General features: G+C 46.0%; 1 protein-coding gene across 1 annotated transcript in view; it reads left to right on the top strand.

The window, feature by feature from the left end:
- NPHS2 (NPHS2 stomatin family member, podocin) overlaps positions 1–26911 on the top strand; it is a 99139-nt gene that overhangs the window by 6238 nt on the left and 65990 nt on the right. Inside the window, exon 4 of the mRNA XM_077452839.1 lies at positions 193–275. Coding sequence (XP_077308965.1) covers positions 193–275 — 83 coding nt within the window. The remainder of the gene's footprint in view (positions 1–192; positions 276–26911) is intronic.

Here is a 26911-nt window from a genome sequence, read left to right as displayed (position 1 = left end):
AATGTGCATTTTGTGTATAGCTAAAGGTAGTTTTGTATAGCAATTTTATTGGTGTGTAGTATTTATTAAAAAAAAATAATCCATCCCCTGTCTCTGGTATCAGTTTACAGAGAATAGCGGTTTTATGTAACATTATGCTTTGTTAGTAGTATATGAATTAGCTTTCAATGTCATCGTTATATATGTTCACAGGGCTGTTTTTTTACCTCCCTTGTTTGGACAAGTGTCGCAAAGTGGACTTTCGCATTAAAATCTTTGAGGTTCCTTTTCACCAGGTAAATGAGCATTTCAGAGATAAAGTTACCATAATGTAGTTGTGAAATCATGGAGTATAAGTAACATTTTTATGTGTCAAAGTTGTATACTGTGAAAATGTATGCTGATTTGTTGGATAACCGTTTCTTTTGGGAAGGTATTGTAAGTCAGCAGCTGTAACTGCAAAAAAAAAAATGAAAATCAATGAATGGCGCTTTGTGAAATCAGTAAACAAACATAATGGAAGCTGCTCCTTTAAAAGTGAACAGGTCACCAAATGCTGCAAGAAAATTATATTAACCACTTAAGGACCAGGCCTCTTTTTCAGACTTGGTGTTTACATGTTTAAAACTGTTTTTTTTGCTAGAAAATTACTTAGAACCCCCAAACATTTTATATTGTTTTTTTTCTAACACCCTAGAGAATAAAATGGCGGTCATTGAAATACTTTTTTTCACACCGTATTTGCGCAGCGGTCTTACAAGCGCACTTTTTTAGGAAAAAATTCACTTTTTTGAATAAAAAAATAAGACAGCAGTAAAATTAGCCCAATTTTTTTTTATATTGTGAAAGATAATGGTACGCCGAGTAAATTGATACCCAACATGTCACGCTTCAAAATTTCGCCCGCTCGTGGAATGGCATCAAACTTTTAGCCTCAAAAATCTCCATAAGCAACATTTAAAAAATTCTACAGGTTGCATTTTTTGCGTTACAGAGGAGGTCTAGGGCTAGAATTATTGCTCTCGCTCTACCGATCGCGGCGATACCTCACATGTGTGGTTTGACCACCGTTTTCATATGCGGGCGCTACTCACGTATGCGATCGCTTCTGATGCGCAAGCTCGTCGTGACGGGGTGTTTTTACATTTTTTTTTTTCTTATTTATTTTAATTGATTTTATTTATTTTTACACTGTTTTAAAAAAAAAAAATGGATCACTTTTATTCCTATTACAAGGAATGTAAACATCCCTTCTAATAGAAAAAAGCATGACAGGTCCTCTTAAATATGAGATCTGGGGTCAAAAAGTCCTCAGATCTCATATTTGGGCTAAAATTCAAAAAAAAAAAAAGAAAAAAAAAAGAAAATCTGACATTTAAAAAAAATATACCTTTAAGAGGTATGGGTGGAAGTGACGTTTTGACGTCGCTTCCGCCCTCCTATGGTATAGAGACGAGTGGGGGCCATCTTAGCCACACTTGTCTCTATGCCCAGCAGATGAAAGGACCCGATCGCCTCCGCCGCTACCGACGGCTCCGGTAAGCGGCGGAAGGTGCGGGAGGGCGGCGGGAGGGGGGGGTGGCACCTCTCCCGCCGCCGATAGCGGTAATCTCGCGGCGAATCCGCCGCGGAGACCACCATTATCATACAGCCGACCGCTGCCTGAAGAGATGGATATCTCGGTTGTGGCAGCAGCTGCTGCCGTTACCGAGATATCCCTCTTCAAAAATAGGACGTACATCGTCGTGCGGCGGTCGGCAAGTGGTTAAAGGATGAGGCGCTAGTTTTGTTGAATCAAAAATGCAAATACAAATAAATAGCAAGCTAAAAGTCCATATGTGAGAAATTGTAACACCAAATTGTGATGCTCAAAATCAGATTTCTAGCTCTTCACTACAAGTACTCAAGAGATGGGTGGCCAGAATTATGACCCCTTTTTACAGGAAGGTCAATCAGAACTTCTGGAATACCAATTGATTCCACTGACAGCACAGTTCTACTCCACTGGCCCCTTGAGATGAAACTAGGATGGTAAAAATGACTCCACAAGAGACAAAGAGGAAGTTCTCATAGTGTAGTATTTTAAATAGATAAAAGCAAATTACAACAAAAAAATGGTGATTACACTTACATGTTACAGTGCCGATCCGGGCACCAGGTGTAATCAGCATGTACAAGCCGACTAGTCCTAAAGGGATAGCATGAAGTCCGTCTCTCTTAAGGCCAACCCTAGATCAGAACCTGTGGGATCAGAACCTGGAATGACGGCTCCTCTGCTCCGACATATGTTTCGCCGTATTAGCGTCTTCAGGGAGTGATGTCACACCACTCCTAGCTTGCTTAAAGTGAATGGGAAAGGTGCTATTGGTGGGACCCCTCCAAAATGGAGGAAAAGACAAAATTGTAATGCAAAATCTCCCTTTAGGGCAGTGATGGCGAATCTTGGCACCCCAGATGTTTTAAAACTACATTTCCCATGATGCTCCACTACACTGAAGAGTGGATGAGCATCATGGTAAATGTAGTTCCAAAACATCTGGGGTGCCAAGGTTCGCCATCACTGCTCTAGGGGATGCCGAATTACACACACTGTTCCCACCATATAGCATAAACCAACCTGATATCAACATGTAAAAACACTGCAAATTGATAAAACATCATAGCTAAATCACATAAAGAAAATAGTGATATGATTAAAAAATATATAATAAACAGGAATCATGTAAACTGGCACCATCTAGTGGCTAGGCATGATAAATGTGGAACCTAGATGCGTGCAACATAGCCTATTATGAAAAAACACCACAGAGCAGCACCATCTAGTGGCCAATATCTAAAAAGGCTTGAAACAAAATGTATACATGGCCAAAACTGATATAAATTGAAAATAAAAACAATTCTATAAAAAAAATTATATAATTTTATAAAATAATATAAATGTGTACAAGCTAGATGAACTAGCAAAAAATAAAAAAGAAGAAAACCCGGAAAGCGTCACCCTATATAAATAGACTTTAAAATAAAAACGCTACACTCCACCCACCAAAAATGTGATGGATGGCTTATAGTAGAACAGTCCTCAATAGTCAGTCAAAAAACACTTCAGAACGATATCCATATTCGACCCCCTAGGCTGTAAATATTGGAGTCTCAATATCCATTGCGTCTCCAATTGGGACACCTTCTTTGCCATGTCTGTACCTTTCTAATGCTGGCAAACCCTATCAATACCTCAAAATCTGAGTAGGGAGGGGTCTTTATTGTGTACCAACCTAAAGTAGTTGGACACACTATGGTACTTAAACAATTTGATGTTTTCTATACGCTCCCCCACCCTTATAGACATAGTCCTGGTGGTTCTGCCCACATATTGGAAATTACAGGGGCACATCAAGAGGTAGGTGACATATGTCGTGTCACAGGTGATGAACTGATGAATATCATATTCACCCCCGTGACCACTAATGGAAAACGAGTGGCCTTCCTAGTTTTATCCCTAGTGGTTCTGCATGCTTTACATCTCCTGCACTTAAAGAATCCTGTGCGATCCAAAAAGGTAGGAGATCTCTTGGGGTGCCGGATAACATTTTTTGGCCAACATATTGCGCAACCCTGGAGCCCTCCTATATATAAACTTTGGTTTACTAGAAAAAAAAAACTTTTTTAAAGGTAGGGTCCTTGCACAATAATGGCCAATGTGTTAATAATTCTCAACGTCCTTATATTGAAGATTAAAGTGGTTGTAAACCCTTACAAACCACTTTGACCTACAGGTAAGCCTAGATTAAGGCTTACCTGTAGGTCCAAGAAATATCTCCCAAACCTATACGGTTTAGGAGATATTTGCCCGAAGACAGGCACCGCAGGCGCACTGAGCGGGGCATCATCGATGACGGCAATGCCGCGAGTCTCTGCTCCCGTGCGCATGCACGGGAGTGACGTCATCGCTGCTCCGGCGAAGCACAGCGCCGGAGCAGCGAGACCCACCAAGAAGATGGACGCTCTGAACTACAGGGGACAGCGGTGACTTCACTGGCTCCTGTGTCAGGTAAGTGACACATAATGGACTACTATGCGATGCATAGTAGTCCATTATGCTTTGCCTTTACAGGGAATGAAAGAGGAAGTAAACTCATCAGGGTTTACTTCCTCTTTAAAGCCAGATACAAAAGCAAAATCAAACTGATCTTGTCCTAGATTTTTTACTTTAGGCTCCCAAAGGGTTGAATGATTAATTAATCTAACTAGTTCCCTCATAGCTTCCAATTGCCTTTTGTTATATCCCTTATCCACAAACCTGCCAATGAGCATATCAGTCTGAACCATGAAGTCTCCTTCACTCGCACAGTTTCTCTTGATTCAGAGAAACTGGCCTTCAGAATCTCCCGCACCCAGTTTGGGTGGTGGCAACGCCGAGTGGAAATGTAGCCATTCCAGTTGGTCTCTATGAAGTGGGTTCGTGTCTCTAGACAGGAACCCACCTTAAAGATTAAGATCCAGTAACTGTATACTTGATTGATGCCAAGTGCTAGTGAACTTAATATGATAATCATCACAATTCATGTATGATGATAAGAACCTTTCCAATTCCTCTTGCAGACCCTCCCACGCAATGAAAATATCATCTATGTATCGTCAGGACATTTGTAGTTGTGGTCACTGGTGGTGGGGAAGATGCATTTCTTCTCCCACTTGTTTAGAAATATATTTTATCTAACTGATAACTAAGCATTTCACTTGCTTTTTTTATCAGAAGTAATCAGTTTACTCCCAGGAATCTATTAATAAAAAAATAAAAAAATTGCTTGACAAATGTCAAAAAGAATTTGCCCAGCCGTCGCAAATTCTGACCCTAATTTACCTTAAACAGTTACTCCTTAAAGTGGTGTTTCCACGGAAAAAAAAAGTAGCTTAAAATTCATAAAAATTTTTAAAAAAATGTACTCACCCCTAAATGCCTGTTGCTAGGGGGTGCCTCCTAGTCTGCCTCCTTCAGTGCCCAGGCACTGACATCACTTCCCCTCGGCACGGTGCATGTCAATGGACACAGCAGCGAGACTTGGGAGCGAGCCCTCATGGGTGCTCCCAGGGAAAACTGCTTTCCTTGGGGCACCCAATGAAGAGGATGGGTCTGGGATGCAAGCAGGGTACCCCAGAAGAGGATTGGGACTGCTCTGAGCAAAAACAATTGCACGGAGCAGGTAAGCATGACTTTTTTTATTTTTATAAAAATAACACAAAGGTTTACAACCACGTTAAAATTTGCACATGACCATGAAATGGTCAAAATGGGCAGCTCTACTACTGACTCACTTTTTCATGAGCTGCATCTGAAAAAAAAACAATACAAAGCTCATTGCTGTGAGCTTGCTTTAACCACCTGAATTCTGTTTATATACAGCATGCAGATATCAGGTGGTTATTTCAGTATTGTGCCTGTTTTTTGCTGGAACAGTAGATATAATGAAACACCACCTTCTCAACAATAATTGATTAAAGGAAAAGTATAGCCAAAGCTCATTTGGCTGTACTTCTCTATGGATCACAGGCGTGCAGTTTGTTTTGCACGCCAGTGACAAGTTTTCAGCAGAGAGCAAGCTGAACTCCTCTCCCAAGCACAGCATCACCACGACAATGGAAGATGGGATCCGCAAGGCGTCTGGACCGACACCAGGTTCAGCCTCTCAGCGGGTCACTGAAAGCCTGAGTCAGCCGCACCACCCCCTCCACAGCCCAGCACTCCAGTCTGCAGCCCTGTGCTCATGGAGGTGTAAGAACCAAGCGATCGGCGGTGTTCGATCGCTCAGTTCTCAGTGCAGAGGTGCCTGGGGACTGATGCTGCATCTACCTAGGTAAGTACAAAACTGCAAAAAAGCCCAAACCCATACTTCTCTTTTAACTCAACATTTATTGTGTACAGAGAAATAAAGTGCAGCGCTAAATGAAACACGATAGTACTTAAATCAATATACAGAAACCGTAATGGCTTATATTGAATATTATAGGGATACTATGGGTTAGTTTTTTATTTATTTTTAAAAATATACATGTCCTACTTACCTCCACTGTGCAGTTCGTTTTGCAAAGAGTGGCCACGAACGTCCTCTTCTGGGGATGCATTAAGGTGAAAAAACACGAAGGTTTACAACCCCTTTAACCACTTGCTGACCGCCTTCCGCAAGGCTGCTCGGCTGCACAAAACGACCTACTTGTACGTCGGTCTGTGCATGAGATACAGTGGGCACATGCTGCAGGAACTCGCCCGCGGGATCTGGGGGACTCGATGTTCACTGGCCATCCGCGATCGTGGTGAAGAGGCAGAACGGGGATCTGCCTGTGTAAACAAGTCTGATCCCCATTCTGATAGGGGAAGCACTGAGATCTGCTGTTCCTAGTGATCAGGAACAGCGATCTCTGTGTTGTCCCAGTAAGCTCATCCCCCACACAGTTAGAACACACCCAGGAAAAACAATTAACAGTTATCGCCCCCTAGTGTTAACCCCTTCCCTGCCAGTGTGCTTTATACATTGATCAGTGTATTTTTTAGCACTCATCACTGTAATAATGTCACTGGTCCCCAAAAAGCATCACTTGGGGTCAGATTTGTCCACCACAATGTCAGTCCCACTAAAAATCGCAGATTGCTGCTATTACCAGTAAAAACAATAAAGAATAAATAGAAGTCCATTAATCTATCCCATCGTTTGTAGATGCTATAACTTTTGCACAAACCAATCAATATATGCTTATTGCAATTTTTTTTTTTTATCAAAAATATGTACAAGAATACATATTGGCCTAAACTTATGAATATATTTTAAAAATAATTTTTTGGATATGTATTATAGCAAAAAAGTAAAAAAAAAAAAAAAAATATATATATATATATATATATATATATATATTTTTTTTTTTTTATATATAGAGCAAAAAAAAAACTGCAGAGGTGATCAGATACCACCAAAAGGGGAAAAAATAAATCTATTTTGTTTGGGTACAACTTTGCACATCCGCACAATTGTCAGTTAAAGTGACGCAGTGCCGTATCGCAAAAAGGGCCTGGTCATTAAGGGGGTAAATCCTTCCAGGGCTGAAGTGGTTAAAGCGCAATGTGCAAGAATCCAAAAAGTGCAATGTCCACAGATGAGGAATTAAGAAAAAATAAACTAAAAAAAGTAACCATTGTGTATCAAGATGGTCCAAATGTAGAAAGTTGGAAGTTCAATCCATTCCAGTAGCAGTTGCAAAAGGTAACCAACATCCACTTAAAAGAGAAGGTTTTTTTTATTTGTCCATTATACTTACCTAGGTGTATGCAGCATCCAACTGATGCTGCATCTGTCCCCACCGCCTCTGCACTGAAAACCGAGCCACCGGACAACGCCGAAGGCTCGGTTCTCTCAGCTCCCCAAGCGGAGAGCTGCTGCCTGTCAGTCAGCAGCTCTCCTCTCTGCTCCTTCACGCTCATTGGAGCACTTAGCTGTGGAGGATCAGGGAGCGGCAGTCTCATTCCCTCAGTGGCTCTCTGAGAGGTTGAGACAGGCATCAGTCCAGGCACCTGGCGGATGCAAACTTCATTGTCGTGATGACGCAGTGTCTGGATTGATTCCAGTGACGTCAGCAGAGAGCAGACTTCAGACCGATCTCTACTGACAACGGGTCACAGGAGTGCAAAACCAATTGCACTCCTGTGACCCGTAGGAAAAGCCCAGCCAAACAAGCTCATGCTGGACTTCTCCTTTTAAGGATTCACTGTAACACGTGCATCCACTACCCAGGAGGGAGAGTAAACGCTCTTAACAGAATGTATGGACTTCAATGTCAGCAGCAATGAGTCAGCCACGCATAGTAAGGAAATACCAGGAAAATTATCAAAACGGTGATCTCTGGGAATCTGCCACTACAATTCTCCACCACGACAACTTCGACATTCATAAAAGACAAAAAGTCTCCACATAGTGTAAAACCATCTCTTACGTTCTTTATTTAAAAAGGTAGAAAACTTACATCAATTCTCATCAAGTAACGAGCATATCAATAGGACATCTCATAGAACATAAAGCAGGAACAAGCTTAGTCCGACCCAACGCATTTTATCATCATAGACATCATCTGGGGTATCCGTCTTGGTCCAGTCATTGCGCATTATATAATATGAGAAAAAGTAAATGGATCACTGTACCAGCCAGTGTACAGTACAGCCACATCACCAGCCTGGCGAAAAGGACCTTCATGGCATCTGCCATGCGTAAGGGCAGCAGTGTGTGTGAATACACTGGTAACATGGTGCTGCGCCTCGGTCTGGCTGCAGCTATGTAGCCCAAATCGGCGATCTCGTGATAGCACGAGTGGGCACGCATGCGCAGTTCAACCAAAAGTGCGTGGAACGGTTACAACCAGCTAGACCAGAGCGGATCTGCAAAGTGTGTTCCAAGCCTCTCTCTGGTTGAACTGATAAATGGCTAAGTAGAAAAATATATTTATTTGTTATATTGTATACACACACACACACACACACACACACACACACACACACACACACACACACACCCGGGTGATATAATTTCACCTTAAAGTGGTTGTAAACCCTTACAAACCACTTTGACCTACAGGTAAGCCTAGATTAAGGCTTACCTGTAGGTCCAAGCAATATCTCCTAATCCTATATGGTTTAGGAGATATTTGCCCGAAAACAGGCACCGCTGTCTATGGCACATGCGCCGTAGACAGCGGCGCGCAGGCGCATTGAGCGCAGCATTCTCAGCGACGGAGCTGCCGCGCGTGTCGGCTCCCATGCGCGGGAGTGATGTCATTGCGGCTTCGCCGAATGACAGCGGCGGAGCTGCGAGACCCCACCAACAAGATGGATGCGGCGCGCAGGCGCACTGAGCGGGGCATCGTCGATGACGGCAATGCCGCGAGTCTCTGCTCCCGTGCGCATGCACGGGAGTGACGTCATCGCTGCTCCGGCGAAGCACAGCGCCGGAGCAGCGAGACCCATGGAGGCCCACCAAGAAGATGGACGCTCTGAACTACAGGGGACAGCGGTGACTTCGCTGGCTCCTGTGTCAGGTAAGTGACACATAATGGACTACTATGCGATGCATAGTAGTCCATTATGCTTTGCCTTTGCAGGGAATAAAAGAGGAAGTAAACTCATCAGGGTTTACTTCCTCTTTAAATAGCAGCCAAAAAAGAAAACTAACATTCCTTTTATTCATAAAATTAAATTAAAACATCTACACTATAAAAAAAATGAATAAGATTAAACTGAAATGTGTTTACCCTCATCAGTAGGGATGAGCCGAACACCCCCTGGTTCGGTTCGCACCAGAACTTTCGAACGGACCCCAAATTCGTACGAACGTTAGAACCCCATTGAAGTCTATGGGACTCGAACGTTCGAAATGAAAAGTGCTAATTTTAATGGCTAATAGGCAAGATACTGTCCTAAAAAGGGTTTGGGGACCTGGCTCCTGCCCCAGGGGACATGGGTCAGTGCAAAAATTTTTTTTAAAAATGTCCGTTTTGGCGGGAGCACTGATTTTAATGACGATTAAAGTTTAAAAAAAAGTGAAATATTCCTTTAAATATCGTGCCTGGGGGGTGTCTGTAGTATGCCTGTGAAGTGCCATGTGTTTCCCGTGTTTAGAACAGTCCCTGCACAAAATGACATTTAACGGAAATAACGTCATTTAAAACTGCTTGCGGTTTTAATGTTATATCTGGTTCCTGCAATATGGTTGAAAATCATTGAGAAAAATGGCATGGGTAGCCCTCCCTGCCCATTACCAGCCCCTTTGGGTCTTGTACGCATATTAAGGGGTACCCCGTACCCATATCAAAAAAAGGAAATGCGTGTGGCCCCCAGGCCCTATATACTCAGAACAGCAGTATACAGGCGGTGCAAACAAGACAGGGACTGTGTAGGTTTATTGTGTTAAGTTGAATCTGTTTGTAATTTTCAACTGGTACAGTTTTAAAGTGTAGCTCCAGTCAAAAAAACTATTTTTAAGCTTTTTGGAAAACATAGGGAAGGGTTATCACCCCTGTATAATTTGTTTTGTCATCCATCTTTTTTCATCTCACTTGCCGTTGTCTCCTTCCGTTTGCAAGTAGGAGATGTTTGTAAGTTGGATGTTTGAAAGTAGGGGCCTGCCCTATATGCTCTGCAGAAAAGGCGGAACAAGGTGTTGGTTTTGCCACAACATTGTAAGCCCTCAAAGTGACTCTTGGCGGGCGCTGGAGCGCCCTGCTGTGAACGATTATATCAAGAATTGTAATTACATGCCATTGTTGAGCAGTGGTAGAAAAATTTACCTTTGGTGGTTGTGGTGCTGGTGCCACAACACTATAAGTCCTCACAGTTACTCACAGTTACTCTGGGTGCGCACAGGAACGGGCCCTCCTGTGAAATATTATATCAAGAATTATAATTACATGTCCCTGTTAAACAGGGGCAGAAAAATTGGGCCTTAGGCACTGGTGCTGGTGCCACGACACTGCAACCTCTCCCATATACTCTAGTTTTAGTGCAGGAATTAGCCCTGCTGCAAAGCATTGCATCAAAAATTGTAATTAAACGCCCCTGTTAAACAGGGGCAGAAAAATTGGGCCTTAGGCACTGGTGCTGGTGCCACCACACTGCAACCTCTCCCATATACTCTAGTTGTGGTGCAGGAATGAGCCCTACTGCAAAGCATTGCATCAAAAATTGTAATTAAACGCCCCTGTTAAACAGGGGCAGACAAATTGGGCAGTCACTCAGCATCAGCATAGGCAGTTTTGAAGGGATGTGATATTTAAAAAAAAAAATATTCAGTTACATCAGCTTCAGGTGCTTGGTAGCTGTGGGTGATCCAAGACTGATTCATCTTGATGAAGGTCAGTCGATCAACTGATTCGGTGGACAGGCGCACACTGTGATCGGTAACAAAGCCACCAGCAGCACTGAAGGTGCGTTCCGAAAGAACGCTGGATGCAGGACAGGCCAGTAGCTCAATTGCATACTGTGCAAGCTCTGGCCAGTGATCCATCCTCAAGACCCAGTAAGCCAGAGGATTTTCGGTGGGAAAGGTGTCCAAGTCTGACCTTGCCCCTAGGTATTCCTGCACCATGTAAATCAGACGCTGGCGATGGTTGCTGGAACCGATCATACCTTGGGGCTGCGGACTAAAAAATTGTCTGAAAGCATCGGTCAGACGGCCACCTTCTCCACCGCTCCTTCTGACCGATGCCTCAGCAACACGTTGTCCATGACCAGGAGTTTGTAACCTCCCAGTCTCTGGGAACGCGTTGCACAGACCTTTCTGCAAGGCCTCCCGGAGATGTCTCATCCTCTGCTCCCTCTGCGATGGCAAGATAAGGTCGGCACCCTTACCCTTGTACCGTGGATCAAGGAGAGTGGCCAGCCAGTAATGGTCCCTCTCCTTGATCCGAAGAATACGAGGATACTTCCGCAGGCTTTGCAGGATCAGGGAGGCCACGCAGCGTAGGTTAGCTGAGGCATTCGGTCCGGAGTCCTCTGGGTCACTAAGGACAATATGAACCGCAGCTACCTCCTCCCAGCCACGTACAAGTCCACGTGTTTCTTGGGACTGTAAATCATCCCTACAAGACTGCTGCTGCTGTTGATGCTGAGTGCCAGCCTCCACCTCCATGCTGACACAATCATCCTCCTCCTCCTCCTCATCCTCTTCCTGTGTGATGGGTGGCACAGCAGGAACACTGTCTGGATAAAGGGGGCCTTGAGAGGCAAGGAAGTCCTCCTCTTCCTGCCTCTGTTCTGCCTCAAGTGCCCTGTCCATTATTCCATGCAGCGTATGCTCCAAGAGGTGGACAAGAGGTACAGTGTCACTGATGCATGCACTGTCACTGCTCACCATCCTTGTGGCCTCCTCAAACGGTGACAGGACAGTGCATGCATCCCTGATCATGCCCCACTGACGTGGTGAGAAAAAACCGAGCTCCCCTGACCCTGTCCTGGTGCCGTAGTCGCACAGGTACTCATTGATGGGCCTCTGCTGCGTGTGCAGCCGCTGCAGCATGGCCAATGTTGAGTTCCATCTGGTGGGCATGTCACATATAAGGCGGTTCTTGGGCAGGTTCAACTCCTTTTGGAGCTCAGCCAGCCGAGCACAGGCATTAAATGATCGGCGGAAATGCACACAGACTTTTCTGGCCTGCTTCAGGACATCCTTTAAGCCCGGGTACCTGCCCAAGAACCGCTGCACCACCAGGTTAAGGACATTAGCTACACAGGGCACATGGGTCAGTTGTCCCTGTTGGAGGGCGGAGAGGAGGTTGGTGCCATTGTCGCAAACCACCATTCCTGGCTTAAGCTGGCGTGGCGTCAACCACCTCTCGGCCTGCCCCTGCAGAGCTGACAAAACATCCGCCCCAGTGTGGCTCCTGTCCCCCAAACAAACCAGCGCAAAAATGGCATGGCATCGTTTTGCCTGCGTACTTGCGTAGCCCCTGGAACGCCTACGGAGCACCGCTGGTTCTGAGGACAGAGCACTGGAAGAGGCCATGGAGGAAGAAGAAGAGGAGGGGGTGGAGGAGAGAGGTGTGTCACAGCCAATAGTAGCATTTTGGAGGCGTGGTGGCGGAACAACCTCCAACACTACTGCACCTTGTCCTGCATCCTTCCCAGCTGCCAGAAGAGTGACCCAATGGGCCGTGAAAGACAGGTAACGTCCCTGTCCATGCCTGCTGGACCATGAGTTGGCGGTAATATGCACCTTACCGCTGACCGCCCTGTCCAGCGAGGCAAGGACATCGCCTTCCACATGCCGGTAGAGAGCCGGAATCGCCTTCCGTGAGAAAAAGTGGCGTTTGGGGACCTGCCACTGAGGAACTGCACATTGTACAAACTCACGGAAGGGGGCCGAGTCTACCAACTGAAAAGGCAGCAGTTGAAGTGCTAGCAATTTAGCCAAGCTAGCATTCAACCGCTGGGCATGTGGATGGCTGGGAGTGAACTTCTTTCGCCGGTCCAGCAGCTGGGGCAGGGACATTTGCCTGCTATAATCGGGTGTACTGCTAGCAGAGTGCCCGGAAGCACTTGGCTGTGACACACCTAATTCTACACCTTCATTCCTTCAGAGAGGACTGAAGATCTAGTGGGGTTGGAGATCCCAGCTGATGAGGAGCAAGGAGAGGTCCGCTTTGTTCTTTGGTGTGGGTCTTTGAGGTACGCTTGCCAACGAGCTGCATGGAAGGTCAACATATGTCTGGTCAAGCATGTGGTGCCCAAGCGGCTGATGTTTTGGCCACGCGAGATACGCTTGAGACATATGTTGCAAATAGCAGCGGTGCAATCTGATGCACTCGTCTCAAAAAAGGCCCACACCAAAGAACTTTTAGAATAACGCGCAGAGGCAGCGCCCTCCACAGGCGGAGCTCTGCGGTGTGATTCAGTCGGTGTGCTGCCCCTAAGCTGGCCCCCGGAGGGCATCCTGCCTCGTTGGACATGTGCCTCCTCCTCCTCCTCCTCTCTCCTACCAGGCACCCATGTGGAGTCAGTGCCCTCATCATCCCCTCCCTCTTCATCGCTGGAGCAAACCTAGCAGTATGCTGCAGCTTGTGGAACATGACTGCCAGATTGCTGTCCTTCTTGAGCATCCCCTCTCTGCATTCACGCTACTGCCTTCCTCTAGCTGAGCATCATTATCAGAGCCTACACAACACTGGGCATCCTCCTGGAGCATGTACCCAACACTGTGCTCAAAGAGTTCAGGAGACTCCTCAGGAGGACGTGGTGGGTCTAGGGAAGGAGTCACTGATGATGACATTGAGGGGAGGGAAGACGATGCGTTGGCAGCTGCTTTGCTAGTACCCTGAGACTGGGTGAGAGAGGATGAGGAGGATGAAGAGGGCTTGGTCATCCACTCTACCAAGTCGTTGGCATGTTGCGGCTCAACGTGTCCAGCTGCCGAAAAGAAGGACAAGCGTGTCCCATGGCCACGTGCTGATGATGACGATGCTCCGCGTCCACGACCAGCACTGTTGTCTCTAGATACAGAGCCTGCTTGCCCTCTTTTATCGGATCGCGCCTGTCTGCCTCTCCTTGCTGGCCTTCCAGACATGGTAATGGCCTGAAGGGAGTTGGGGAAAAACAGCAATTGGGTAGTGTATATTGTGCTGGAGGCACACACAACTTCCACTAACTCCTGCAGATGGCAGATGGCTCAAATAGAGAAGAGCTATGTAGGTGGATATAGCGGTGTATACTGGGTTCAGAGCACGCAGACAGCACGCATAAGCTCCTACCACTGACTGCAAGCTCTATTTAAAACGAGCAAGATAGTTTGCTATATAGGTGGATATAGCGGTGTATACTGGGTTCAGAGCACGCAGACAGCACGCACAAGCTCCTACCGCTGACTGCAAGCTCTATTTAAAACGAGCAAGATAGTTTGCTATATGGGTGGATATAGCGGTGTATACTGGGTTCAGAGCACGCAGACAGCACGCACAAGCTCCTACCGCTGACTGCAAGCTCTATTTAAAACGAGCAAGATAGTTTGCTATATAGGTGGATATAGCGGTGTATACTGGGTTCAGAGCACGCAGACAGCACGCACCATCTCCTACCGCTGACTTCAAGCTCTATTATAAAAGATAGATATATCGCTAGCTATATAGGTGAATATAGCAGTGTATACTGCGGTCAGGGCATGCAGATAACAACCACTACAGAAGAGCAAGAACGAAAAATCGGCCGATAACGATCGGTGTATACTGTGTTGAAGGTACACAGAACACCCACTAACTGCTTCCGACGCCAACACACTACACAAGGCCGCCACGCTGGCGGCCTTATATAGTGTGGGGCGTGTACTACACAGCCTGAGCTATGATTGGCCACAGGCATCCTGCCTGTGGCCAATCATGGCTCTCCTCGCTGCCGGCGCTGTGATTGGCCAAGCATGCAGGGTCACAGTGCATGCTTGGCCAATCATGAGCCAGCAATGCACTGCGCCATCGCAGTGCATTGTGGGCCTTGAGCGCCACAAGAATTTGGCGCGAACGGCCCATAACGTTCGGAATTCTCCAAACGGGCGAACAGCCGATGTTCGAGTTGAACGTATGTTCAACTCGAACACGAAGCTCATCCCTACTCATCAGGGATGATTATCTAAACTACGTTTTAAGGACTTTGGACTCATGCAGTATTTATAAAGGCATTAATGCCCCATTCCACGTGGCAAATAGGATTTTAGTTCATAAGACATTTTCCAGACATAAAACACCCCTTATATTGGATCCACCCCTCCAAGGGGGTATGAATTTATCTATAATAAGAAACTGTGTACCCTTAGGGTCCTTATGATAGCGAAGGTAATGCTTAGGAATGCTATGGTTAGTCCAACCCTTTTTGATATTTGCTATGGCTATATGTTCGTTCACTTGCATGGAAAAAGTACCTACGTCCCACGTATTGTTTTTTGCATGGGCAAGTGAGTAAATAAACAATGTTTTTAGTAGCGCAGGTATTGAAGTATTTCATCTGATACCTATAATTGGTAGTGGTAGACTCAAAATTATTTGTCTTCCTTCTACCGCATATGTTGTGATGACACACATTACACTTGCGACAAGTATAATATCCCTTTAAATTATGGAAAAACATTATTCTCAATGGGGAATCAACAACATTGGGGACAATCTTGCCCTGCAATGATGGTGCTCCCCTGTCTACCACTCTAGCTCTATCTGGAAGAATAGGACTCAACATACGGTCATTCTTAAGGACATCCCAATGTTTGTGTTCAATAGAAAAATAAGTAAAACAGACCATTTAAAGCGGGAGTCCGCCGGGACTCCGCATTTTATTTTTTTTTAAAAGCCAGCAGCTACAAATACTGCAGCTGCTGACTTTTAAAATAGTGACACTTACCTGTCCAGCGCGCCCGCGATGTCGGCACCCGAAGCCGATCTCTAGATCGTCTTGTCGGGTGCTGCCGCCGCCATCTTGGGTATGGGAATCAGGAAATGGAGCCTTTTGGCTTCATTTCCCGGTTCCCTACTGCGCATGCGCGAATCGCGCTGCGCAATAAGGATGGTCCCCGCTGCCTCTGGGATCTGTGTGTTTCCCAGCAGGCAGCGGGGCACTTGCGGAAAGGGGCGGGCACTTGCAGAAAGGGGCGTAATCTACGCCCCTTTCCGCAGAGAGCTATCCCAGAAGTGGGTGCAGAATACCTGTACTGTACAGGTATCTGCACCCCCCTCCCCCCTGAAAGGTGGCAATTGTGGCGCCGGAGGGGGGGAGGGTTCCGATGAGCGGAGGTCCACTTTAGGGTGGACCTCCGCTTTAAATGTATTATGAGTTTACTGGGGTTTGTGTAACAACAAAGTATCTAAAATGGACACCCTGTGTATTTCTGTATCCATTTCCTCTGCATTGTAACCTTTATCCACAAACATTTGTTTTAAAACTGGTGCCTGGTGACCGAATTTGGAGACAGTTATGTTACAGTTGTAACAATGGGCTGCGAGGAACTGATTGTAACCATGCGTGGCAAGTATCCACCGGGATGTAGCCATTGCGATCAGTAGGTTTAAGATATGTTTTAATCTCAAGTTAATGGTTAATGATAGCTATCTCAAGGTCTCAGAAATGTATTCTTTCACTGCTAGCCTCACACGGCAGAGAGGTACCTCTGTCATTGGTATTCAGCTGTGCTATGAAGCTTGGCAAGGAATCCTGCTCACCATTTCACATGAGGAGGATTTTGTTTTTGTCTATGTACCTAGCCCAGAGGACCAATTCGGGTCTTTCATGGGCATAGACAACATCCCCCTTTCAATTGGTCTTAAACAAATTTGCTAAAATGGGGGCAAATTTAGCTCTCATAGCGAACCCTCTGTTGTAAATAAAAAAACAAGCTCAAATCAAAAATAACTTTGTTTGGACGCAAACTCTAATGCCACGTACACACGATCAGACTATCCGACGGACTTAGTCGGGCGGACAAACAGCCAGAAAATCTGCCGGACTTTCCGAACGAGCGGACCTGCCCACACACGACCGGACTTTTCCGGTGGACTAGGTCCGCCATACTTTTGAAATGAACGGACTTGCCCACACACGGAGGAAAGTCCGTTCATTTTGAACGTGTCTCCAGGTAGCCGGGACTAGCGAAGGAAGTCAATGTCGCCACCTTCGGCGATGAGATTGACACGTTGCTGGTCCCGTCACCTGGTATGGACTTAAAGGGGAAGCCCTACGGCGAAAAAATGGCGTGGGGGTCCCCCCTAGGTCCATATCAGATCCTTATCCGAGCATGCTACCCGGCCGGTCAGGAAAGGGGGTGGGGATGAGCGAGCACCCCCCTTGAGCCGTACCAGGCTGCGTGCCCTCAACATGGGGGGGTGCTTTGGGGAAGCACCTTGTCCCCATGTTGATGAGGACAAGGGCCTCTTCCCAACAACCCTGGCCGTTGGTTGTCAGGGTCTGCGGGAGGGGGCTTATCGGAATCCAGGAGCCCCCTTTAATAAGGGGGCCCCCAGATACCGGCCCCCCACCCTATGTGATTGAGTATGGGGTACAATGTACCCCTACCCATTCACCTGTGAAAAAATTGTAACTAAAACACAACACACAAGGGTTTAAAATAATTTATTGCACAGCTTCGGGGGTCTTCTTTCGTCTTGGGGGGGGGGGGTCTTCTCGCCGGACTCCTCCTCTATCTTCTGCTAGCTCTTTTACTAGCGGAGGAGCCTGGCTTTCTTCTTCATCGCCGCCGGGGGAGCTTCTTCCTACTTCGGGGGTCTTGTCCCCCTCTGGTTCTTCTTGCCGGGCCTCCGTTTTGTTCCTTTATCTCTTTTACTAGGGGTGGCCCGGTCTTCTGTCGCCGCCGCCGCCTCTTCTCCCGACTTCAGGGGTCTTGACCCACTCTTCGGTTCTTCTTGCCGAGCCTCCGCGCCTTCTTCCAGCTCTTTTACAAGCGCTGGCCCGGTCTTCTATCGCCGCCGCCTTCTCTTCTTCTTGTTCTTCTTGTTCTTCTTCCTTGAGATGTTGACTCGACGAGCTCTCTGGCCGCAATGACAGGGACGTGGTGTGCGGCGACTTATATAGGGACATCGCCGGGTGATATCCCCGCCCCTTATGATGTCACAGTCCCAGAGGATGGGACAAGGTGCTGTGGGGCGGGGGGGCCGCACGCCCCCCCCTTCCCCAAAGCACCCCCCATGTTGAGGGCACTAAGCCTGGTACGGCTCAGGAGGGGGGGCGCTCGCAGTCCAGCGGACAATTTTTGAGTTGAAACTACTTTCTAAGTCCACTGGACTTTTGTGGAAAAAAAGTCAGCCGGAGCCCACACATGGGCAGATTGTCCAGCAGACTCTGGTCCACTGGACCAAGTCCGCCGGATAGTCTGATCGTGTGTACGCGGTATAACAGTTTCATAGTAAAGTCCTGTTGGATTGAGGGGAGGGTGTCATCACTTGATAGATAGTGTATTACTGCTGCCAGTCCCAAATGGTGAGGTATACAAGTGGTTGCCACAAAAAAAATCTATATTTTCCAATAGTTTATTGGTGTCTTTAGTGTCCCTCAAATAAGGATTTTTTTTAACTAAAAAGATTGTAAATAAAAATAAAAAAAAAGATGTATCGTCCAATGCAGGTAGTAACGCAATCTATCCAGCTTACTATTGGGTGTCCAGGAGGTTGTGTAGAGGGTGAAATTATATTACCCTGTAAACAGGTGTCACAACCCTGACTACAAGAGGCCAGTATATACATTTTTTATTTTGTTTTAGAGTTTTCACACTTTTTATTTTGTATTTTAATAATATATATCGCAATATTCTTTCCTTGGGATAGTTTTACCTTTTGAACATGTGAGGCATATTCAAAATGTATCAAAGGAGTGGGGTAATTGCTGCAAATGGTCTGGAAATGGCCTGACCCACATCCCAGTTAATGGTAGATGCGGAAAGGGTGCCTCAGCGGGACTTTAAAGGGGAAGGACAAATATTTAGTAGGCAATATCTTACTTTAAAACAAATATTTTTATTTTACTACAAGTAAAATCAAAGGGGTAGTTGTTATATGGGCAAAACAGAAGCCCAAATGGTAGAAGGAATATGAATGAATGTGTGGATACAAAAAGCAAAAACAGGATGCAAAATACAATAAACACAAAGAGCACAATACAGGTGAATATTCCTATTCCGACGCGTTTCGAGTGTTTCAAACTCTTCCTCAGGGAAATGGATCAGCAAACATATAATATCAATCTACAAGAAAAGAGATAACATAAGATGTGTGGCTAATACAAAGGTTATAGTCACTGTAGCATACTAACATTAAGTAAAATCTAGGGTTGTACTGACCCTGTATCAGAAGCTCGATACGTCATAAATGCATCCATAATTATACATAGTTAAAAACAATGATGGGCCTCAGGAGAACAGGAAAGGGGGGATGTTTTTTGTGCTGCCTTTTATCTCCTCGCATCCGACGAAGGAACCAGGAGGTGGAGAGAGACTGATCCTTGAAAAAAAATTTCAGGGGTCTGTTTGGTCCATCCCTACCAGCCAGCCACTGGAGCCCCGAGCTTCCTGACGTGTCCTCCTCCTTAGTGCAGTGTGCACACAGCAGCAGGTACCACATTGCACTAACCATAGCATGAGTAGTTTTCTCTCAATGGGTGGGTGATGTCTCTGAAGGGGGGGTATATGTCTGTGAGGGGGGACTGTCTGGTGGGATGGGGTTATGATGGGGGTCGCTCTGTATCTCTGGGGGGTATGTCGGTGATGGGGGACTGTCTGTTTGGATGGGGCTATTATGGTGGTCTCGGTCTGCGATTTTGCAGTGGAAGGGGGATCTAGGGCTGTCTGCTGTGAAAAGGGGAGTCTCTGTCTCTGTCTGCGGTGAAAAGGGGGGGTCTGTCTCAGTCTGCGGTGAAAAGGGGGTCTCTGTCTCAGTCTGCAGTGAAAAGGGGGGGTCTCTGTCCCAATCTGCGGTGGAGAGGGGGGTCTCTAGCTCAGTCTGCGGTGAAAAGGGGGGGTCTGTCTCAGTCTGCGGTGAAAAGGAGGGGCAGTAATCGTCATGCATCGCGGAATCGAATCATTGACATAACCATAATTGTGAGACCAGTGAAGATGCGCACCCCTACGCCAGACACCATGATGGACTTATTTCCAGCTGCACTGTGCACTGGCTGGGTAATTAAGATCTATTACTTTTTCTATTTATATGCGCAGTGACTGGACCCATTTATCAGCTCGACCAGAGCGAGACTTGGAAGACACTTTGCAGACCCGGTCTGGTCTAGCTGGTTGTAACCGATCAGTGCACTTTTGGTTGACCTGCGCATCCGTGCTCACTCGTGTGATCGCCGATTTGGGCTACGTAGTTGTGGCCAGACTGAGGCATGGACCACATATCAGGCGCCATGTTACCAGTGTATTCATACACACCACAGCCCTTACAAAGTTGAACCGTGGAACGCATGCCAGACGCCATGATGGACTAATTTCCAGGCTGGCGCTGTGTTCGGCTGCACTGTACACTGACTAGGTAATTAGGATCTATTTATTTTTCTATATACAGTATCTCACAACAGAATCTCACATTTTTGTAAATATTTTATTATTTCTTTTCATGTGCCAACACTGAAGAAATTACACTTTGCTACAATGTAAAAGTGAGTGTACAGCTTGTATAACGTGTACATTTTCTGTCCCCTTAAAATAACCCAAAACACGACCATTAATGTCTAAAGCGCTGGCAACAGAAGTGAGTACACCCCCTAAGTGAAAACGTCCAAATTGGGGCACAAAGTGTCAATATTTTGTGTGGTCGCCACTAATTTTCCAGCATTGCCTTAACCCTCTTGGGCATGGAGTTCACCAGAGATTCACAGGTTTCCACTGGAGTCCTCTTCCACTCCTCCATGACGACATCACAGAGCTGGTGGATGTTCGAGCCCTTAAGGATGCCCCACAGATGCTCAATAGGGTTTAGGTCTGGAGACATGCTTGGCCAGTCCATCACCTTTACCAAGGTAGTGATCATATTGAAGGTGTGTCTGGGGTCATTATGTTGGAATACTGCCCTGCGGCCCAGTCTCCAAAGGGAGGGGGATCATGATCGGCTTCAGTATGTCATAGTACATGTTGGCATTCATGGTTCCCTCAATGAACTGTAGCTCCGCAGTGCCTGCAGCACTCATGCAGCTCCAGACCATGACATTCCCACCACCGTGCTTAACTGTAGGCAAGAGACACTTGTCTTAACGCTATTTATTTAATCTATGGCTAAATCAGGATTGCCATCATCCCTGTTTTGCTGAACATAAGCAATCTCTGAATTGGGACTTTCCTAAAGGCAACCAAACATAACAATATATAATAAAAAACTATGATTTATTGAAATGCGAATAAAACTTTTCCACATGGGACAAGTAAAAACAATTTTGTATACAAAACATGGAAATAGGAAATGGTGATAACCAAACTCATAAGCTGTTTGATTGCACAACAGCATGGATTGGGTACTGTATCCAATTACGTTTTTATCTTTTTATTATCTTCAGGAATATGAATCGCCACTCTGAAATCAGAGAATTCTACCATAATATAACACTCTTTATATGTATGCATTGCGTCAGCTATACATATATACAATCACAAACATTGATAAGCATGTCAAATATCCTACAGAGCTCCAGTACGTCCACCAAGGAAGGCGCATAGGAGGATTTTTAACAAGAACACTTTAAATCATTCTATATGGGGATTCTTTGGTGTGTGTGTGTGTGTGTGTGTGTTCAACAGCCCACATATATATAGAGGGAGAAAGGGGCAGGGATAAGCATACCCAGGTGCTGTGTGCACCTGTGCCTTATCTCCTAACCCCATAGAGAGTATAAAGGCCAAGCTCATTGGCCATCTGGGATCCCAGGCATTCTCCTTTCACTGTGCTGCATAGTGATGTAATTTCCTACGTCCAACACCCGGAAGTGATGTCATCTGCGGGCTACTACACCCGAAAGTGTACATCCCCAACACAGGCAGGGAATCCAAAAGGCACCACCACTGTAGTCGCCACCAACACAGATAAGGCTCCTATAAGTGTCAAAAACCCCCACTGAACACACAAGAGGTCCAGAGGAAATCCTCCATTCGCAAGTACTGTATGCCAGTAAGGGCCCACCCTGCAAGAGGGTTGACCCCACGTGGGGCTTAGTGTGCTGGGTTGACACCATCCTGCTGTCATGGTTATGCAATAGAGTTGGTCTGCTTACCTGTGTTCATCTCCAGAGACCAGCCGACCCTCACCTGACTGCTTTTGTAATCCATCCTCTGGCATGACTCCACCCTAGCTCCTATCAGAGAACTCTATATTAACCTGTGCACTGCAGGCCAACCCCGCTGATCAACCATTGTGTATTCCTTTGTGTGTTTAGCTTCCTGTTACCTGCCGTGTGCTCTTCTGTTGTTCCGTGACCGACTTTGGCGTGTCTTTGACTATTCCTGTTTGCCTGTGATCCTGACCTTTTGGCGTGTCCCTGACTATTCCTGTCTGCTTGTGGCCCAGACCTTGGCTTTGTCCCTCACCATTCCTATCCTCCTGTTGCCTACTGTGGGTGTGAGCTGGGGGACCCTGGGGGTCGCGACCTGGAGCCAGTTGCAGCCAAGTCCATCCTCACCACTTGAGGCTCTGGTGAACACCTGCTGGCTCTTAGACTCCGCCCCAGGGAATCTTACGCTCTAGCCCAGGTGGGACCTGTCTCCCGTCTGCAGCAATCAGCTGTAGGGTCCACAACCTTGCGGTGCACTCCGGATCCCTACGGTGTGCATCTGTCACCTCCTCTCAAGGTGACCTGACACCTGCGCTTCCCAGTGGGGAACTCCGGTACTCTACAGGAAAAGGGACTAACAAATCCAGTGAGGTTCAAACAAAAAATGATACATTACACGAATACATAATTCAATTAGATTTCTGAATTACATTATCCCCACTCATGCGTGAGGTATTTTCACTACTCAATCCTGTCAAAAAAAAACAGCCACACTCATCAAGGGTTGACTAAATGACAGACAGAGTAGGCAACATAGAGAAAAAAAGAGGCATTAACCTCATCATTTCTCCAACCGAGATCACTCTACCCCATCTAAAATATCAGAGGGGAGATCCTGCTGGAAAAGAGCATGTATCGGAACCAAGTTCTCGGATGAACATGAGGATATTCGTAGAATAGTGACAAAAAATGTATCAATATTGACTGATGATCCCAGTATTAGGAAGCTCATTACCCCGAATCCTGCAATAGCATACAGAAGGGCGATGTCAATCAAGGATCACTTGATTATCTTATCTATTTCAGTGTGAATGCGGTTCCTTTATATGTAGGAAAAACTAAGCAACGTTGGTGGGAAAGAATGTCCAAACATGTACAGAGTATGCAGGTGGGAAACATACCTATCTATAGAATTACACATTGCATGGACACACAACTACAAAATGCCACGGATGCAATTAGTGGCATTAGACTGAGTACTCATACCACAAAGAGGAGGAGATTGGAATAAAATCTGCTGCAGCTTGAAATGCACTGGATTAATTATTTAAAAGCAACCATCCCTCCAGGCATGAATGAAAAAGAGAGCTTTAGACCCTTCTTGGAGGGCTTCAGCTCAGGCAAAACTAACTAGAATAATGCGGGTAGTGGAAACTCTGATTCCTGTAAGAATGACAGTGGCCCAGTGGGTAAGGTGTGCTTCCTTGCTGATGCAACTCTCCTGTTTTCTTAATGATGGTTCCAATTATGGTTGCATCGATACTAGTATCCTTATCGGTACCAGTGCCAATGCCAAGTATTTGCACAAGTATCGGTACTGGTGCAAATGCACCGATACCTGAAACCGATACTTTGAGGCTCAGTTCTTTGAGCTGTCAGTGGGTCTCCCCAGTGTTAAATAAGTCCGGTAATGTAGCGTGGGCCCTTACTGGCATATTTGCGGATAGAGGATTTCCACCGGTCCTCTCGTGGGTGTCTTTGACACTTATAGGAGCCTTATCTGTGTTGGTAGCGACTCCAGTGGTGGTGCCTTTAGGGTTCCCTATTTCTCCTCCCTGTGTTGGGGTTGTACACTTCCGGGTGTAGTAGCCTGTGGATGACATCACTTCCGGGTGTAGGACAAGGGAAATAATGTCGCTATGCAGCGCAGGCATGCTTGCGCATGCGCAGTGAAAGGAGAATGCCTGGATCACAGATGGCCAATGATCTTGGCCTTCATACTCTCTATGGGATTAGGAGATGAGGCACAGGTGCATACATTATCCCTGCCTCTCTCTCTCTCTCTTTATTTATATATTATATATATATATATATATATATATATATATATATATATATATATATATATATATATATATATATATATATATATAAATTTTATTATGTATATGTGTGTGGGCGCTGGTCTGAAAGGCATGCCCCCCCCCCCCCCCTTCTTCACTGCACAAGGTATGGTTTTGAAGCTTGACAGTTTTTACTTTAATTTTATCATCTTTTTTATTACATTTTATTTATGTAGCGGCCATAACCCGTTGCAGGGCCTTTATTGGGCTTACCACTTACCTTCTCTTGGCCTGCTCTTCCACGTCTAGGGGTTCCCAGGGTTGATACCCAACGACTTGAACACTGACACAGATGAAGTCTTCTTTTAAAGGGTTTATTTTGCAGAAACAACTTTCAATAACACAGTCTCTTAGGGAACAGAGGGCACGGGTGAAGAACTCAGGCACCTTGAACTGCAGGTCTAGCAAAGTCTCTATTTCCACCCAGAGAGTAGCCACTCTCAGCTGGGTATTTCAAGGCTGAACAGATCTCTAGCCAGAGATCATGGCAGTCAGCACGTTGACTCAAAACTTGATCAACTAAGGGTGAACAGGAACCTTTTTCCTCAGTACCTGGAACGTTTCCCATCTCCTCAATGGTACTGGAAAACTGTGAATTCGTCAATGTCCTTCCCAACTCCGTAACCAGGCATTTCCTAGGATGCCACTTGCCGGCCCTCCTCCGAAGAGTCCTCACCCGGTCACTTCCATGAGCTGTGGTGCCTCTCTAAGCCAAGAGCACACCCGGACACTTTGAATCTTCCCTCAGTTACTGTGCCTCGGACCAGCAGGTTCCGAGACTCAGGAACAGACGGTACTCTACCCCAGACCAGGCAGGTCTCTCAGGGGCCACCAACAGGAACATGTTGCGGGATGTTGAACACCCCGTGACCGGGGCCCCTCATGGGGCCACCCCAGTCCTGGAACCAGACCAGACCCCACGGGTCTCACGAACACCTCCCTTCCTCACGTGACCCACAACCCTTAAGTACCCCTAAAGTACCCCTTAAGTACCCCTTCCCAGACTCCTCAGCGGGCCCTGGCACTCTCACTGATTGGCCCCCGAGAAGGCTGATACCTAAACTCAACTAAAATCCAACCAGACCTGGTTCTGACCTGTCATGTGCACCTCACCGCTCACATGACCAGGCAGAACTTCCAAACACAGCCTGACCAGACTGGTGTTAAGGCCTACCTACACAATTAACCCTCAGAACCCCTATTGTTCTGAGGAAAAAACTAAATTTACATGCGTGTGACATTTTATCCAAAATATAATCCGCTACATTTACATTATTTTTTTATGTATTATTATTTTTATATATATATATATATATATATATATATATATATATAATATTTTTTTTTGTCCATGCCCTCAGCTTGCAGTGTTGTTTTGTAACAACTGTTCCCTCTTGTGTTCAAAGTGCAGCCCTACATATAGGGAAAAAAACTCATCAAAGTACACACACACACACACACAGTTTTTAAGCTTGGCAGCTTTTGTTTAACTTTTATATTTTTCATACATTTTTTTATTTCCAATTATTTTTATTATTTTTATTCATGCCCTCTGCTTGCAGTGTAGTTTTGGAACAACTGCTCCCTCTTGTGTTCAAAGTGCAGCCCTATATATAGGGGAGAAAAATACATCAAAGAATTCACATATAGAATGATTTAAAGCGTTCTTGTTGAAAATCCTCCTATGGGCCTTCCTTGGTGGAGATACTGGAGCACGGCAGGAGATTTGACATACTTATCAATATTTGTGTGTGTGTGTGTGTGTGTGTGTGTGTGTGTGTATGTGTGTGTATATATGTATATATATTTATGGTCGGAGCCCTCCGCTGTAAGAGATATGAAAGAACACATAAACACGTCACAAGACTAACAACATAAAATAGACCTGAGTTGTGCCCTTGGTCTGCTGTAAGGTAAGCCCTGGTGAGCTGGGCGGTGAGCCCTGCTCTGCTGGGCGATATGCCAAGAGAAGGCCGCATACCTTAAGAAAGTAAATGGATGTTTCTGTAGAGAAACGTGTTTTAAGTGAAGTACTCTGAGAAGGGAAATGGGTGGGTGGGTACCTTGCACTGGAACCGACACAGACCGTTGTGGGTGGTCTGATTATATACCCTCCGGGCTCCTCCCATAATTACGGGCCACCATACTGGCCCTCTTATTTATGGTCGGAGCCCTCCGCTGTAAGAGATATGAAAGAACACATAAACACGTCACAAGACTAACAACATAAAATAGACCTGAGTTGTGCCCTTGGTCTGCTGTAAGGTAAGCCCTGGTGAGCTGGGCGGTGAGCCCTGCTCTGCTGGGCGATATGCCAAGAGAAGGCCGCAAAAGATTTGGTGTAGGGAGGTAATTATTAATTTATGTACAACAAGACACTACGAGGCAAAGTTTCTGAAGGCTCAGGACATTTCCACTTGTGGATTGGAGATGTATCGAGTAAAGCAGGTGGATTCCCGCCTGCCCATCTTTGATCGCGTGGACTGGGACCCCGTTTCGTGAGGCTGCTGATGCTGCTCCAATGCGAAAGAATGTCCAAGAAAATGAC

The sequence above is a fragment of the Lithobates pipiens genome, unplaced genomic scaffold (assembly GCF_037356315.1).
Source record: "Lithobates pipiens isolate NorthernLeopardFrog02 unplaced genomic scaffold, aLitPip1_a1.2 Scaffold_23, whole genome shotgun sequence".
Lineage (NCBI taxonomy): Eukaryota > Metazoa > Chordata > Amphibia > Anura > Ranidae > Lithobates > Lithobates pipiens.
This window is presented reverse-complemented; position numbering and strand designations above follow the sequence as displayed.